Source organism: Zingiber officinale, chromosome 2B, assembly GCF_018446385.1.
Source record: "Zingiber officinale cultivar Zhangliang chromosome 2B, Zo_v1.1, whole genome shotgun sequence".
Classification (NCBI taxonomy): Eukaryota; Viridiplantae; Streptophyta; class Magnoliopsida; order Zingiberales; family Zingiberaceae; genus Zingiber; species Zingiber officinale.
In genome coordinates this window covers 81,570,449-81,586,937 of record NC_055989.1, presented here as the reverse complement: position 1 = coordinate 81,586,937, position 16,489 = coordinate 81,570,449, and the positions used below count along the sequence as shown (strand labels likewise).

Here is a 16,489-nt window from a genome sequence, read left to right as displayed (position 1 = left end):
AGGCGTTATAAAGAAAGATAACTTTAATGTTCATTAATTATCATGAAGCGCTTTTTATTTATTTTGTCTAGCCTGATCATGGACAGATTGATTGGTAAAAAGTTATTCCATCTTATTAATCAGATAATATAATATTAATATCTTAAAATATGTAGCAACAGTACGAATAATCGTGGATATGATTGATTTAATTATTAAGATAAAAAATTATAATATTATTAATCAGATAATATAATATCAGTATCCTATATTCGATCCTATATTTGACAAGATTATTTTGATTTGATTTGAATCGCTATAAGTAGTAGGTTGAGTGTTTATCCCTAATTTTATCTCCTTTATTTTTTGGGAAAATTTCACCTCACCCCTGCACTTTTCCTTAAATTTCAAAATCAAGAAAAAGAGTAATTCTGGCGATATTACCAAAAATAAGGTAAAATATGACGGTGAGACGTATATTGACACGATTTTATTTTTATTTTTATTTTTGAAGAATTCGTCATTTTTGGCGACGCTGCTATAACTTGCAGCGCCAAACACCTTCTTCTTCTTGTTAGCTTCCTAATCGCTCTCCCACCTGCGATCGCCTTCTCCGAGGAGGAACTTGCTCCCTCAGCCTTCTTCGTCCTTGTTTTTCCCCCACTTCAACAATCAACCCTGAGCAAATCCGTCGCTCTCGGCCTCGATATCATCGAAGTCGTCCCTGCTGGCGGGGGCTGCACGAGCGCACTAAAAAAAGGTGCGCGATCCTGCGTCCTCTGGGTGTCCGGTCCGATCTTGCTGTGTACCCGAATAAGGTGACGCCGGGACTCTTCCGTCTCCTCGTTTCCTATAATGTGTTCTCGAATGCGAAGATTTGGGAACAATTTTTTTCTTTAATGTGAAAGGTTTTTTTTAATGATTTTGGTCCTCCTATTATTTCTAGGATTCCTTTGGAAAAAATCACATACGCAATTAATAATGATTACAATCTGCCAAGAATCTAGCCATCCTTGTTATTTCTGAATAATCTTGTATGCATTTGCAATTAGGTTCCAGTATGAAGTAATTAGGTTCCCTTATGAATCAATGAGATTGTTCTTTTTTAAGCATGATCTGTACAATGTATTGAATGTGCTACAGTTCTTGATCAAAGTGTTTGGACTTTTTTTGTTATCCTTTATGGTACTTTGACTCTTAGAAATTCCGCTGCAATTCATTATGCTCTAGTTTCACAGTTCATTCTCCTGCTTTTCTTATGTTATGTAAGAAATTTTGTCCCCTCCAATTTTGTCTTAACTGACAAGATTTCTCTCTCTTTTTTTTTTAATGTAATCTATTTCAGAATGGCTTCAGCAGCAACATGTCTTCATGCAACCAGTTCCATCCAAGCTCAGGGATCCAAGCATGTCTTTCCACTGCAAATGGTTTCTAAGGGCTTTAGCCTTGACATGCAGCTCCGTGCAAAAAGAAAAAACTTTCCTGCAAGCTTGAAATTGCATGCGGTCCATGCGTCAAGCTCACATTCCTCCATTGCTGATCCGATTGAAGTACCATCAAACAACAATTCTGGCGATTCTGAGAAAAAATCAAGTAATATTTTAAGTCCTTTTACCCTGTTTTAAGTTTTATCTTTCTGCTAAATGTATATCTCCTAACAAAGATGATAAGTCAAGTGATGAAAGGGTACCCTCATCTAATGGAAAATTTTCTTTTGATTGCTTCACAGCGGAAGCTTCACTAATCCTGATAAGACATGGAGAGTCTTTGTGGAATGAGAAAAACCTCTTTACTGGCTGTGTTGATGTACCATTGACTAAAAAGGGTGTGGAGGAGGCAATTCAAGCCGGTAAAAGAATAAGCAATATACCAATTGACATGATCTATACTTCTTCACTTATACGTGCCCAAATGACTGCTATGCTTGCGATATCAGAACATCGCCGCAAAAAGGTTTTTGATTCCCTGTCCTTTTAACTAGTTACTTTCAAAATCAACTTCTTTCTTATCAAAAGCATCTTCTCAATACACTGACAATCAACAAGACTAGTCAATGATTTGTTTAACTTTCCACTTGTTTTGACTTTCATTTAGGTGCCAATCATCATTCACAACGAGAATGAACAGGCCCAGAAATGGAGTCAGATATACAGCGAAGAGACCAAAAAGCAGTCCATCCCTGTGATAACAGCTTGGCAACTAAATGAAAGAATGTAATGAGCAATTCTGAACCATTTTCTTAGATATGTTTATTTTCTGCATTAGAACTTAATCCTTTTCCATTATTCATTAGGTATGGTGAGTTACAAGGTCTCAACAAACAAGAAACAGCTGAGTTATTTGGAAAAGAGAAGGTTCATGAGTGGCGTCGTAGCTATGATGTTCCTCCCCCAAATGGTGAGAGCTTGGAGATGTGTGCTGAAAGAGCTGTGGCTTATTTTAGAGATCAAGTAAGGACAATTTAAATGAATATGCTGTTTGGCATAATTTTTTTCTCTCCTTGCAGTTTTAAAGAATTGATTTAGGTAATTGGAAAAAGTGATTTTTTCTCCAAATAATTTGAAGCTTTTATTTGATTTCCTCATTAACATTCTTTCTTGTTAGCTATGTGAAGAATGGTTCACATCAGATACATTGTTACTTGAATAGCACTTGTTTAAATTTCTAGGTAAACTAAGTTTGCCCTGCAGATCCATTTAAAATTATTTTCTAGCAAATGCATAACCAACAACACTCCTTAAGTTGTGCTGGTCAAACTTTTATCTCCATGTCCTGTGTTATTGTCCATGATGGCCTTATCGTGCCATTGATTGCCTAGCTTAGAAGTTGTGTATTTTCAGTTACACCGTTTATTGATTTTATGTTCACAAAATATCACATCATTATCAGCAAATAGTTGTGATACCTTGAGGTTGAGCTACATCAGCTGAACACCTGCTCATTCGAGTAAATTATCTAATCCTCATGCCATTGACCTTTGAAAATTCATTTAGATTGTACCTCAACTCTTGGCTGGGAAGAATGTGATGATTGCTGCACATGGAAACTCGCTCAGGTCCATCATTATGTACCTGGACAAATTGACTTCTCAAGAGGTGAGGAGATGGGTTATCATTTGAAGCTTTATGCATTGAACTGATTTTAGCATCTAATTAAAATTATTTTTGTCTCCAGGTCATCGACCTTGAACTGTCAACTGGCATTCCTATGCTTTACATATTCAAGAATGGGATGTTTGTTCGGAGAGGCAGCCCAATTCCTCCTTCTGAAGCTGGTGTTTATGCTTATACCAGAGTATGAATTATTTTACAATTGATCCTTTAATTCTACTCGTTACATTAATACTTTATACTTGTCTTTTAGGTTGCTATAATCTCTCTGTATATTCTACATAGAAGGCACATGCTTTATGAAAAATGAACGTAATAGGGTTTAGTTTGGGATGTTGATGCATTACAATATAATAGTTTAATTATATATGTAAATGAAAATCAAGGTAGAAACAAAATGGAACTACCATCAACAGCTCCCCACTCGGAAATATTGATGAGATAGATGTTCTTTAAGAATCTAATTCTTTGCTCTATGAAGCACTCCTGTTTCTTTCCCCCTGTTAAGAAAAAAAGGATATTTTTTTTTGTCATGGCATTGAAAATGCTTCTAGGAGGGCATTCATAGTTTTCACAATCACTGTTACCATATTGTCAGTATGATGTGAAGTTGATTCAGACCACAAGTGAAATTCTAATCATGCTCTTTTCTCACCTTTGTGGTTGTTAGGCACGAACATTTTCAAAAATTCATGTCTTATTTGTTTTTGGCATGTATAAATTATAGCATAAGAAGATTGAGGATTGATTGATTACATTTTATCAAATAAGTTATAGTCAGTAGATACAAATAGAATTCATGAAGAAGGCATCGTTCCCATTCCAAGATAAACAATTCAACTTCATTCAGTGTACATATGTTTTCTCTCAGCAAAAGTAGATGAGTGCCCTACATAGTATAAAAGTAGATTTGAACCAACCATACTTTAGATTGTCACGAGCTATCAACAGAAAAGTTTTTCTGATTGTATGTTACGATTTAATATCAACTCTATTTACCCTCTAGTTTAAGAAACCAGTTTAGTGCGATCCAAGTTCTTGTAGTTGGTTAAGCTTGACCAACAGTTGAACTACGGATACTAGTCGTTCGACAATTTCTTTGCCACTATTGGTTTCTTAAACATCCCATCCTATATAGACTAAGCACTACTGCACTCGTTCATCCAAGTACCTGCAAATTCATTGCTAAAGGCTCAGATACTTGTACTCTTAATTTACCCACTCTATATTTGTGTCGGATTTCAACACTCCCATTGAACACGAATGCCCCTGTCACACTCTTGGACCCCATACGCGAGTCCAAACACATTGCTTAAAAATTACGCTGGCATTTCTGATCTCTAATCCTTTAGTTGGGTGACACAAATCTCTTACCTCTGAATGCAGAGGCTGGCTCTTTACAGGCAGAAGCTAGACAAGCTCGATGAAATGTTTGAATAAGACGATGATGACAGGTAATAAGCCCTGCAATGATAGCTAATAAGCTTCTATTTGATCTTCATTGTAATTCTTACTATTCATTCGCGTCCAAACTAACTTTGCGTTCCTATATGTTCTTTGCAGGCTGCTGCTACTCAACACCTCGATGGGTTCTCCCTGAAGTTAAGAAAGCTTCACCACAATTGCATTTTCCAGTGTCTTGATTAGTTCCTGAAGTCTAGTAGAATAAGTCAGTTTCTTCCCTTTTACTGTACATTAAAGAGCTAGTTCTGTGGAACATGGAAGATCCTGCAACTTGCCATTTCGTTTCTTTGTTTTTCTTTTGATGATTGATGAAGATATATGGTGGTATTATATAGCTCAACTTCCAAGGAATTTTTTTAGATTGTATAATGGTAAATCTACAAACACAAGGATTCGCTATTTGATTAATTCACTACTGTACTATTTGAGTCAGAAAACTAATGCTACAGCTCATTTTTATTATTATTATTGATATACTTTTTTTTTAAAATAATATTTTATCTTTGGATAATAAAGATATCTAAACCTTTCATGCTCAACTTTATAAATAAAACATGTAAGTGTTCATAATTATATCCAATTATGAGATGAGGTATCTGGTAATAATATTAGTGGTTGGGTGTAAAAATGATATTAGTTTTAATTTGATAATATTAAAATTATAGGTATTTTATTGAGAAGAAAATTTTCTTACACCGAAAAACAAACACAATTAACGAATGAATACATCCAGCCGCTTAAATCGCCCGCGGTCTAGTTTTCAAAATCCCCTATTGGACCATTCACGCATGGACCGGGTTCAATCTGATTTGCAGGTCCGCTCCTATGTACGGGTTCTCGTCTGTTTCCGGGATTATAGTGTCGCGATAAAATATTGAAAGGATCTAAACTTTTGATTGATGAATTTTATAGGACCGGACCGATCAAAATAGTCAATAAGGCTAGGGATTATCATTTTTTTTGTGCGTTCACTCCCGAAGAGACGAGTAATTCGACTAGTTACGAAATTTGACGGCTTGGGCAAATCTGCTCCTCCTCCTCCCGTTGACGACGAGGACGAGAAGCGGAGGAGCTCGGTGACCCATGGCGGAGGCTAAATCCATAGTCCTTTAATATCTGTGGGCGCCGGATATGTCGTTTCTGAAGCCACTGCTGCCGCTTCTCTTGGCCATCGCCCTCGTCGCGGTGGAATACATGATCTCGGAGCCTTCCTGCGTTGTGTCCGGACGAGTAGGAGAGTCCGAGAGACACTCGGATGATCTGAAGGTTATAATGGTGGCGGACCTTCTGTTGCCGGGATCCGACGCCGGCTACACAGACACCTTCTTTAGGGATCCCTTCAAATCCAAGTTTTTTCGGGTATTTCTCGTTTCTTTGTCTGACAGGGTCTCTTTTATGATTTGAGGTCGTTTGTCGTACTTGCTGAGTGTTAGAAATAAACAATAGGAAATTTCTGAACTGAATTTTTATAATGGAAACAAAGTTTAGAGCTTTAATTTTCTTTGATTCACAACTGAAACCAAAAAGCGTGAATTTTGGTGCTTTGGTTCATTCTCGTGTGTGTCATCTTCAGAAATCCTTGGAGAAGTTCAGACCCGACATGCTTCTTGTGCTAGGTGACGTATCTGCGAGAGGATGGGAACTGACAGAGAGCAAGTGGCGAACAGTTATACAGCAGTTTTATAAGCTTCTGGGTCCATTCATGGGGCTTCCTCTTCATATAGCTTTGGGGGACAGAGATATTGGGGAGTGCAGTGAGTTGGATGAACAATTTGCCAGTCAAATTGTGAGCAGCTTACCTAGCTTAGGATTATCTGGTTGCAGCTCATTCGAAATGGGTAATGTCAGTTTTGTTTCCCTTAATTCTGTTGCATTGCTCTGCGGCACCAATGATTTGCGCTTTAGAGTAGAGAAGGTCATTGAGAGAGAGAGCATTGTTTTTAGAAATCGAGCAAAAGAAACAGAAATATTAGGAAAACCCAGCTTTAGGCAAGAAAGGTCCAATAACTTTCAGTGGAGAGATAACAAGATGGAGTCTGGTTCTGGTCCTGTTCTGTTACTTCACTTTCCACTTCACAGGAAAAAGAGAAGCATTTTGGAGGTGGCTGATGTAAATCAAGGAATTTGCAAACACACAGATGGTGATTTAAGAAGGATAAAAGACAGGTACTGAGGTCTGACTTTTCTGATTTACAATTGAGTTGTTTGTTGACATTGGAATATCGATATTCTGTCATTCTTCAGTTTGACCAAATTGTTCATAAAGCTTTTCCAGGCTAGGATAGAGTAACGACTGTGAAAATTACAGTTCATAGGCTAGGTGGAAGAAATTCCGTGTAGTAATGAAAATTTACAATATTTCATGGTAATATAAGTTTTATGTGATCGTTGATGCAGATTTTGGAGATCCATTAAGTATAAGGAGCTGTAAGGCATCAATGTGGAGTTCAATTCATTGAAACTTGAAATATTATTCAAATATTTTGTCCATGCAACTCTAGCAATTATCTTAGTATGTTTTTGTTCCATTGCATATAATGAGATTCGTGCTCAAAACTAAACTCAGTATTCCTACATGCATAGCTATTGTCTCATCATGTAACCGCGTGGAGTCTTTTCTTTCTAGCCATGCTTTGTCTAAGGAATTTATGGAGAACAGTGATCATTACAAAGTAAATAAATTGCATGAAGTTGCTGTTATTAGATTTTTGATATGCCAGCAGATTATGTGTGCGCTTAAAACTAGGCATCAATACTAAACATTTTACAACTTTTTTTTTTTTGATAGTAAATTCAAGGATATGGGGCCATATGCCCTGCAGAAGACTTTCCCCGTCAATGAAACTGAGTACGTCCTTCAGGCACTCAAGCCCAGGTTGGTTAAATGGAAATGATTGCATGCTTTGGACTTCTTGTTTCTGCCATTATAGAGGAGGATGCACAAATTTCTTTATGATTCTTGATTATTTGTGAAAAATAATTATTCTATGCTAATTTTATCATTCTTCTTGGGTTCTCATTTCCTCATCTTATATGTTTAAAAATATTCTCATGTTGTAACAAAGATTCTTCATCCATTGTAGCGAGAAATAAAGTGTTGCTTCAAAACGATTATTCAGAATATGCTTTATGAAATGAGAATAAACTCAGAATGTTATTCTCTGCAATGTTTATGAGAGCTAAAAGTAGTTCTTAAATGCTTGGTTTCCTTTTCCAGGATCGTATTCAGTGCTCATTCCCAAAAATTCTGTGATCACACACACAGTGATGGTACACGAGAGGTAACTGTACCTGCAATGACATGGACTAGTGGTCAAAAGCCCGGGCTTGTATTTGTTAATTTTGGACACAACAAAGAAGTGAGCGTGAGTCATTGCTCTTTTGTTTCCGAACGGCATGTAATACTGTTGTATTTATGTGTCTTTATGCTTTCTATTTCAGTTGTTTTTATTGCTAGATGCTTAAATCTTGTAAAATAGTTTTAGACAACACACACTCAGTGTGAGTCTATATATTATGCAGCTTTATAGTTAAATGTGATGGTAGAACACTGATACATGTAGTGGCTAGTTATGCTCTTGCATGAGCTTTGCTGTTCAGATAGTTAATAACTGATGCTAACTTCATGCTCCTGTTCTCCTACAATCAGGAAGTGAGATCCTTTGTCCAGTACCTTTGTTCCATCACTCTTGGCTCTGCTGAGGTGCTTGCAGGGTCTCAAAGGGAACACCACATTCCTTTGCTCCCCGCCCTCCAAGTGCAAGCTCTTGAAACCTATTAATTGCCTCGCCGGCCTTCCATGCTCGACGCTCGGCCAGCGAGAGTAGAGCAGAACTGGATGCTTACCTGCCATGGGACTGTGGTTCGTAACGCTGACTGTAGCTGAGAACTCCAGGCTTCTGCATGTGCTGGAGCCTAAACTTTTGATGTCATGTATAGGAATGCCTGATGTCGTTGAGGTGCGAAGAGAGATTGAGTTGTTCAGGTAGATTGAAGTCCTAGATTTGGCATGGAAGTGGTAGGAGTAGTTGGAGTAGCTGAGGCCAAAGCCAAATCTGTAAACAGGTTTTCCAGTGTAGAACCGGTAGGTGCGGCCGGGGTATCCAGAGGCCGGATCTGCTCTCATTCTCATGTCTGTCATCGGCACTCTGGTGAAGTTCTGCGGATACCAAGTAACAGGTAGTCTCCCCCCTGTCGTCGACCAATTAAGAGAATTGATCAGTTAGCCAAGTAAAAATTTTAGAACTTAATGAGTAAGAATTGTAATTTAGTTTGGTTACCTGGATTATGATCGCCAAAAATTATGTGTGAGATTGCTAATCCACCTGCTTCCCCAGGATAACCAGCCCACAAGATGCCTCCAATCCTCTTATCAACCTTTGCAAACGTGATGTCGACAGGGCCGCCGCACAGCAACACCAGGACGATGGGTCTCTTTGCGGCTCTCGCGACGCTTCTTATGAGGGTTTGCTGCATGCCGGGGAGCAGGAGGTCTACCCTGTCGAGGCCCTCGCTCTCCAGATCCTGATCCAGCCCCATGATCATGACCACGTAATCGACTGACCTTGCTAACTGCACAGCTTCGTTTTTGGAGCTGGTAGTGCTGCATGCAGTGGTGGCGCACCCTGCCACATACCTAGTATCACTCACGTAGCTCTGTAGTGCTCCGAGCGGAGTGATGACTTCGCAAGGAGGCCCGCCATAGTTACCCAGCAGTTTATATCCGATATTGGCGTTGGGACCAATCACACCGAGCGATCTGACTTTGGACTTGGAAAGAGGCAGGAGATTGGCTCTGTTCTTGAGGAGGACGATGCTGTCTCGAGCCGCTTCTAGTGCCAAATCCCGGTGCTCTTTCGAGCAGACTTGGCTGGCCGAGATGCTCCCAGAAGGTTGAGACTGCGGATCGCCATTGAAGAGGCCGAGCCTCATCCTCAAAGAGAAGAGGTTGCGCAGGGCCCTGTCAATGTCCGCCTCAGAAAGCAGTTGCTTTTGGACTGCAGACGCAGCATATTTCTGCACGTAGTCGCCGCAGTTCATGTCCATTCCTGAACAATGCTCGATCAGCATCTCTATCTGACATAAATCAACATGGTGTCTTGTTTAATTTATTTACCGGCTTTGAGAACATCTGCGACTGCTTCTTCAGGCGACTTGGCATAGCCATGGGCGCCATAAATGAGAGCGACTGAGTCACAGTCCGAGGCAATGTACCTGTCAGATCATCAGGGCCGGCATTAATTAATTGTTCGAAGATCGATCATATTTATCTGCCTGCTTAATTAGTTCATTCATACCCGTCGAAACCCCATGAACCTCTTGCAGTTTTGGTGAGAAGATTGTAATCGGCACAAGTCGGCACTCCGTTAACTTTATTGTATGAGCACATGACACAGCTCGCACCACCTTCCTTCACGCAGCTTCTGAAAGGAGGCTGGTAAGTATCTTCCATGTCTTGAGCTGTTACCTGCATGCCACAGTTTTAATTAATTAATTAATTAATTAATTAATTAATTAATTAATTAGATAATGGACACAGTTTAATTTGAACTTAATTACCCTGGCATCAAATGTGTATCTCACATTCCCCTTCCAGTTGTCCATGTCGTAGGCCGTGTAGTGTTTGCAGCAAGCGGAGGCCTTGAGCCGTGGAGACTTGTCGCCTCTGAAGGCGTCGCCTTGGAGGCCTCTTACGAAGGCGACGGCATACTTGCTCGCCGTCGTGGGGTCCTCGCCGGGGGTCTCTTGCCCTCGGCCCCATCTTGGATCCCGGAATATGTTCACGTTGGGCGACCAAAACGTGAGCCCCTCGGCTTGCCCAACGTTGTAAATTGCACGAGCTTCATTCCCAATAGCCTTAATTTGAGCATCGTAATATTAATTAAAGAAAGAGATGATCAGAGACTAAACAGATCAAATTGAAATTAAACTAACTAAATGCCACATAATTAATTAAGCAATCTGACCTGGCCAATCTTATACCAGAGCTGAGGGTTGAAGGCGGCAGCAGTGAGGATGACTTGAGGGAAGTTGGTGGCTGCCCTAACGGTGGCATTGAAGTGGATGCCACGCCCCCAACTCGACACTCCGTGTAACGCCTCCGACCACCACTTGTAGCTCGGCACGCCGAGCCTTGGGATGGCGGCCGCCACATCCCCCAGCTGAGGAACCTTCTCCTCCAAGCTCATCCTCATGATCAAGTCGTCCACTCTCTTGTCGATGGGCAATGCCTCATCGCAAAATGTCAAGGTTCGGGTTGATGGGTTAGAAGGATCGCATGAGAAAGGAGGAGTCTGTGCTACTGAGATTGCGAGCGCTTGCACGAGTAGTAGTAGAAAGAGATATCGGAGCCGAGGATGGAGGAAGAAAATTATGAAAGCGTGATGAAATGAAGTCGCGTGAGTTCTCATGGTGTGGGAGCTCAATGAGATTGATGCTTCCATTGGAGGGAGGGAGGGAGGGAGGGATATAAATAGAGGAAAGTTTGCATTTTGCTCTTAAAAGTTAGTTTTATTTATAAAATGATCTCTAAAGCTTAAAATACTCTTCAAAATTTTCATCAATAAACACTCAATTTTATCATTTATTTGGGGAAAATCCTCTAGAGTTAGAAAGGTCGGCCTTATTTTGTAATGATAAACTTTTGAAATCAATAAATAAATAAGAAGGAAACGAATTGGATGGAGCACAAAATAGAGGGAGGTGGGTGGAATTTGGAAGGGGAGAAATTAAATGGGACGAAAGGTAGAAAACTATGCTCTATGCTTTTGAATAAAGAGGACAAAAGATGTCATGACAAAGACCTCTTCATTGTTATTATTATTAATTAATTTTTCTTTACTTAAAAAAGACTTGTTTTACAATTTTGTGTTGGGGAATTCAAATCTTCTACAAACCTTAGCTTTGTTTCACTTAATTTGGATAATGCTTTGTTAATTTTCTTTCTTTAAATTAGTGGTTTGCCAATTAATTAATCCAAATAGTTTGCCAAAAGTAGTACATGAACTGGTCCTTCCCTTAGCAATAATCCATGACCATACTCCATCACTATCATCACCACAAAATGACCAGTTCAGTGGAAGCCATCCCATTCAAGACGCCAAAATGTCAACCTAATTAGGAAAAAAAAGAAAGAAAAATTTAATTAAATAAAAAAGTGGTGTTCTTGTGACTTTGGTGGCAAAAGGGAAAACGAAGTAAACTAAGAAGAGAAAAGGTAAAGAGGGATGGGAATAAGATTAGCTTGAAGCGAAGCTAAGCAAAGGTTAATTTTTCAAGGATGGAAAGAGAGGGAGGCAAAGTTAATTAATTTGTAGTGGCCGCAAGTGTAAAGTTTAAGTGCACGCGTGAAGATTCTTGGAGAAGGATGATGAGCTTCTAAGTTACCCTTCTCCCCTCGTTTAAACTTTACTAGAACATGCGAGCACCTTATATATATAAAAAAATGGAAATAAAATAGTTGATTAGAAGGATGAATGAATCAATCCAAGTCATGGTCGATATTAAGTATTATAAGCTATTGATATTAATTAAAAGAAAATGATATGTTTTTATGTTTGTCAAGCACAATCTGGTTCAAGCTTGAGACCATGAATTGTGGGTGGACCAGGCCTGTTTGGGCTAGGCTAAGAATATGAACCATGGGTCATTAGTCCCTTTTGACACTTGTCCGCTTATTAGTTTACGTAATTTACAAGATCAGTGCCCCAATTTCTAGCTAGTGTTACAAAAATGAGTTAAAAAAAAACAGATCATTTTTGCTAGGTTCTTCTTAGCCAAATAGTTACGCTTGTAGTTATGGTACAGCGATAGGATATTCAAGTTATCACTCAAGTACTCACGGTTTGAGTCACAGCTATGACGAATTTATAAGAATTTTTCTTTCAAATGGGGCACGCAACTAAAAGATACTGGACTTCTGGGCTGCCCGTTGCGAACGCTTCCCAATTTACCTGGTGATCGGTGGAAAACTTCTGTGGGACCGGCCCGGTCACCCCAGGCTCAACGTTATCTAGCCTGATTAATCATTCTTCGTCCAAATAGGCTAAGGCCCAATTAGATCCACAAATTAATTGGCTTCCGTTGCTGGGAGTTAAATCGGGTCTCTTAGGTCAGAGCCGAGTATCCTAACCAACTAGACTATAACAGAATAATAATGTAAAATTTATTTTATTATTTTCAAATATATTGTTAATATAATATATTACCATAAATAATCACAATGAACATAAACAAATTAAATGCCAATCAATAGATAAAAGATACTTAGGACTAAGGTTGTGCTAGATACATATAGTTTTGTTTTGTTGCGGACGAAATGTCATGAGCCCATGCACGTCATATTGATCCAGGCATCTGGATTCTATTTTTTTTAATCAACGTTTCCTTAAAGATATTCCATGAGCATATAAAATTTTTTATCTTGAACACTATAATCAAAGAGGGAAGTCTGAACTCTAGAGGAAAAATCTTATTAGCTTGAACCCATTATAATCCAACCCTTAAATCCTAAAATCTTAGAATCTAAATACATGTAATATATCCCTTGAACATTTTTAATTTTGAACACAATAACCTAAGAGGAAAATTCTTATTGGTTCAAATCCAATCCATAAATCCTAAAATCTTGAATATTAAATATATATAATATACCCAAAATAAGATAAAAATATAAAAAAAATTTACTGTAATGAATCCATGCAGTGTCTGCACTGGCACTTGGATCAATTTCAGACACCCCAAATTAAGTCCGTACGAGTTTGCAGCATATATATATATACTGCAAACTCGTACCGACTTAATTTCCTCTGACTATGGAATGCTATGGACTGCTCATGTGGGAAAATCTGCATCATATTTTGTTGCCTTTTCTAAACTCGAAGCTTCTGCCACGTTTTCGCGATTCTTGCCCTCCCTCGCCCTTCTTCCCACGGCTGACACCCTAGCTCGCAGAAGACTCCTCGCAGCGCCCTCCCTCGCCCTTCTTCTCACTACCGTCGTCCTTGCTCATAGAAGACTCCTCGGCTCACCCTCCCTCGCCCTTCTTCTCGCAGCCACTACCCTTGCTCACAGAAGACTCCTCGGCTAGCCTTCCCTCACCCCAACAAGGCTCTCACAGGCTGAGTCCCTCAGCGAGAAGGAGCTAGGGTTCCTGTCCCTCTCTTGCCGCAATAGTCCTAGGGTTCCCATCCCCCTCTTGTTGTAGTTGTCCTCGTCTAGAAGCTCCTTACAAGGAAGCTCTTGACATATCTAGGGTTTCAGGTGCCTCTCTAGCTCGTCTCCCCAGCGAATCTAGTGTTTCCCTCGACGCGACGAACTTCATTGTAGGTACAAGCTCATTTTTAGAAATTTTATTGTTTCTGTTGCACTTTATGTGGTTATTTGAAATTGTAGATTTATCTATTGTTATTTGAAATTGTTGTTTTCCTTCTGTGTAATACCGACAAATTTCAATCAAAATGTATTATTTTTGCTGTAAATTTCAAAGCGTGATTTGAAACTATTGTTTTGCTTCTGTGTTATACCATTAGCTATGATGTTTGATCTCAATTTTCTGAACATGTACAGTAGTAGGGTTTTGGAGTTTAATTTGTACATTATACAATGTGTAGATGAATCAAAATTGAAATGGTAATAGTTTCTTTTATAGGTAGTAATGTTTTTGTTGAATCAAAATCATATTGGATTTGGACAATATTTTATTCAATGCTACTTCAATATTAATGTTTTTAATTATTTGTGTTGGTGTGATAATTAGGTAATTTTTTTTGATGATCACTAAAAAAAAGCAATTAATAGTGTTAGTTTCATAATCTCATTTGTTTTTTAGATCGGTTGTTTTTTTTTGTGCAAGAAACTTGCAAAACAGAAAGGGCATCCAAAAAGGGCAAGGGCTTCAGCTACATTGGGCTATTATTATATTTTGGTCTCAATATTCTTCTCGTTACTGGTACTATATAGGTATGACTAGTCAATTATTGTGGAAGAACTAACAAATTACTGTAAAACTAAATTATTTATAAATAAATAATAATTGGAAGAGTCAAGAGACCTGGAAGGTAAAAGGAACATGATATATAATTATTCAATCAAATATTTCTCCAGTCATACTATTTTTATTCCATAATTTAAATATATTTGTAAATGAACAAACATGTTGTGTGTCTAAATCTACAATAGACTGAACAAGAAAAAGGAAAATCTATGTATGTGTGAATGGAATACAACAAAAATTATGTAAGTATGGTTAAGAGAGTTTACACTATATATCATGATAGAATAAAACAATGGCATCTATAAATATTATTGGACATAATATGACAAATTAGACCCTTCCAAACAGTGCATCGATATTGTTTGTAGCACATACTTAATAAATTCTTAGATAAATTAGACCCTTTAACTTTTCAAAATCATTATCAAAGCATAAAGAATGTCATTGCAAATTCTACAACGTACTTGATGATTTTGAGAAGTCATGGGAAGAGGTTATCACGTGTGCTAACTTGGAGAAAAATGATTGGTTATCGTCGATGTATAAATTACGACTCAAGTGGGTGTCAGTATATTTTAGGCATATATTTTGTGCTGAAATGTCAAGTAGTCAGAGATCTGAAAGCTCACATTCATTTCAAGAGGTATATTTCAAATAAAAACTCATTGATGTATTTTATCACTCATTTCAATAGGGCACTGAGCAAAGACATAATGAGTTAGTTATGGACCATATTAATATGAATGAGAATCCTAAGATTAAGATAAACTAACCAATAGAAACTTAAATGGTTAAGTTGTATGCAAAAAAAGAAATGTTTGGAGTTTCAAAGTGAAATGGATGACAATCATGGTTATTATGTGCAATAGACATTTACAAGAGTTAACTTAGTGGTTTATTATGTGATGAAATTTCAAAGTTGTTCTTCCTTCAAACCAAGGGTGCTAACGCATGATAAACAGAGGGACTATATATCGTGTAGTTATATGAAATTTGAGTTTGAGGGCATTCCATGCAGACATATATATGTTAGCATTTTTTCATATTAACCAAGTGTTTCATTTGTTTGATACATATATACTCAAACGATGGACACGAGATGCAAAGGTTGGAGCAATATATGCTTTGGGGAAGCAAGATTTCATCGATGATCCAGATCTAGAAAGATTTTTGTTGTCGAAACACTCGAGGTTATCCTATAAAGCTTCAGTGTTAATTGATGATGCATCTTTGACTAATGAGGGAATAAACTTCTTGGATGAATAATTCGATTGTATCTATAACAATATTAACAGATAAACATTAGTAAAACATGTGGTGATGGAAGTAAAAGGAAGGAATCCATGGATGAAGGGTTTGGCATTATTGATCCTTCTTCAATAAGAACAAAGGGATATGGGAAAAAATTGAAATCATCAAAGGAGAAGTCAATCTCAAAGTCCAGGATATGTCGTGGATGTAGACATCGAGGTGTGTCACATGATAAGTGCAACTATCCAATTTTACAGGAAAGATATGTATCAATTAATTCTACATTTCTATTATAATTTTACTTACAAACTCAAATTTATTTTATTATATTTTTTAAATATGACAATGTGTAAATTATTAGATCAACTGAAGATAATTATCATAATAATGTTGATGACATATGAACTTGATTTGATATCCATAGCTGGTACTATCAAGATTTTAATATGTTAAATTATAGTGATTCATTCAGAATATGAAATTAATAATTATTTTTATTGTTACAGGTTCTAACAACATGCATTAGGATGCTTGAAATTAGTTGGCGTTCATCTATTACTTTTGTTTATATATTTGATTAGTTTAGTGCATTTATTTTATTAAGGTGTTTGCATTGCATTTCCTATTCTACCTTGATGTTCTCTTTTGATGCCAACTTTTTTACACATTGCATACCTATTTAAAATTAGTT

At 37.8% G+C, this 16,489-nt stretch overlaps 3 protein-coding genes across 4 annotated transcripts; 2 read left to right on the top strand and 1 right to left on the bottom strand.

The window, feature by feature from the left end:
* Nucleotides 1-518: 518 nt before the first annotated feature.
* Nucleotides 519-5,018, top strand: LOC122046029 (2,3-bisphosphoglycerate-dependent phosphoglycerate mutase 1-like). 2 transcript variants are annotated; one of them, XM_042606510.1, is made up of 9 exons: nucleotides 519-797; nucleotides 1,325-1,572; nucleotides 1,709-1,932; nucleotides 2,074-2,192; nucleotides 2,273-2,429; nucleotides 2,973-3,074; nucleotides 3,154-3,273; nucleotides 4,476-4,543; nucleotides 4,653-5,018. In XM_042606510.1, the coding sequence occupies exons 2-8, from the start codon at nucleotides 1,326-1,328 to the stop codon at nucleotides 4,527-4,529; spliced, it is 1,023 nt and encodes a 340-aa protein (XP_042462444.1). In that variant the 5' UTR covers nucleotides 519-797; nucleotide 1,325; the 3' UTR covers nucleotides 4,530-4,543; nucleotides 4,653-5,018. The 2 variants fall into 2 exon arrangements, with proteins under 2 accessions (XP_042462444.1, XP_042462445.1); XM_042606511.1 differs by having other exon boundaries at nucleotides 528-739.
* A 454-nt stretch (nucleotides 5,019-5,472) lies between these two features.
* Nucleotides 5,473-8,152, top strand: LOC122046028 (metallophosphoesterase 1-like). Its single transcript, XM_042606509.1, has 4 exons — nucleotides 5,473-5,912; nucleotides 6,127-6,719; nucleotides 7,342-7,428; nucleotides 7,771-8,152. The coding sequence occupies exons 1-4, from the start codon at nucleotides 5,685-5,687 to the stop codon at nucleotides 8,030-8,032; spliced, it is 1,170 nt and encodes a 389-aa protein (XP_042462443.1). The 5' UTR covers nucleotides 5,473-5,684; the 3' UTR covers nucleotides 8,033-8,152.
* On the bottom strand, nucleotides 8,143-10,983 carry LOC122046027 (probable beta-D-xylosidase 7). The gene is made up of 6 exons (XM_042606508.1): nucleotides 10,520-10,983; nucleotides 10,113-10,409; nucleotides 9,851-10,020; nucleotides 9,670-9,767; nucleotides 8,834-9,601; nucleotides 8,143-8,744 (listed from the first exon to the last, which is right to left on the bottom strand). The coding sequence occupies exons 1-6, from the start codon at nucleotides 10,961-10,963 to the stop codon at nucleotides 8,158-8,160; spliced, it is 2,364 nt and encodes a 787-aa protein (XP_042462442.1). The 5' UTR covers nucleotides 10,964-10,983; the 3' UTR covers nucleotides 8,143-8,157.
* Between the last annotated feature and the right edge of the window lie 5,506 nt (nucleotides 10,984-16,489).

What these genes read in the sequence shown, in the direction of transcription:
- LOC122046029 (XM_042606510.1), top strand. Translation starts at nt 1,326, where the DNA reads ATGGCTTCAGCAGCAACATGTCTTCATGCAACCAGTTCCATCCAAGCT. An exon ending in TGGCAACTAAATGAAAGAAT is followed by an intron (nt 2,193 to 2,272) that starts GTAATGAGCAAT and finishes ATTATTCATTAG; the next exon opens with GTATGGTGAGTTACAAGGTC. An exon ending in ACAAATTGACTTCTCAAGAG is followed by an intron (nt 3,075 to 3,153) that starts GTGAGGAGATGG and finishes TTTTGTCTCCAG; the next exon opens with GTCATCGACCTTGAACTGTC.
- LOC122046028 (XM_042606509.1), top strand. Translation starts at nt 5,685, where the DNA reads ATGTCGTTTCTGAAGCCACTGCTGCCGCTTCTCTTGGCCATCGCCCTC. An exon ending in TCAAATCCAAGTTTTTTCGG is followed by an intron (nt 5,913 to 6,126) that starts GTATTTCTCGTT and finishes TGTCATCTTCAG; the next exon opens with AAATCCTTGGAGAAGTTCAG. An exon ending in CTTCAGGCACTCAAGCCCAG is followed by an intron (nt 7,429 to 7,770) that starts GTTGGTTAAATG and finishes TTCCTTTTCCAG; the next exon opens with GATCGTATTCAGTGCTCATT.
- LOC122046027 (XM_042606508.1), bottom strand. Translation starts at nt 10,963, where the DNA reads ATGAGAACTCACGCGACTTCATTTCATCACGCTTTCATAATTTTCTTC. An exon ending in TCTGGTATAAGATTGGCCAG is followed by an intron (nt 10,410 to 10,519) that starts GTCAGATTGCTT and finishes GCTCAAATTAAG; the next exon opens with GCTATTGGGAATGAAGCTCG. An exon ending in TTTTGGCGATCATAATCCAG is followed by an intron (nt 8,745 to 8,833) that starts GTAACCAAACTA and finishes GGTCGACGACAG; the next exon opens with GGGGGAGACTACCTGTTACT.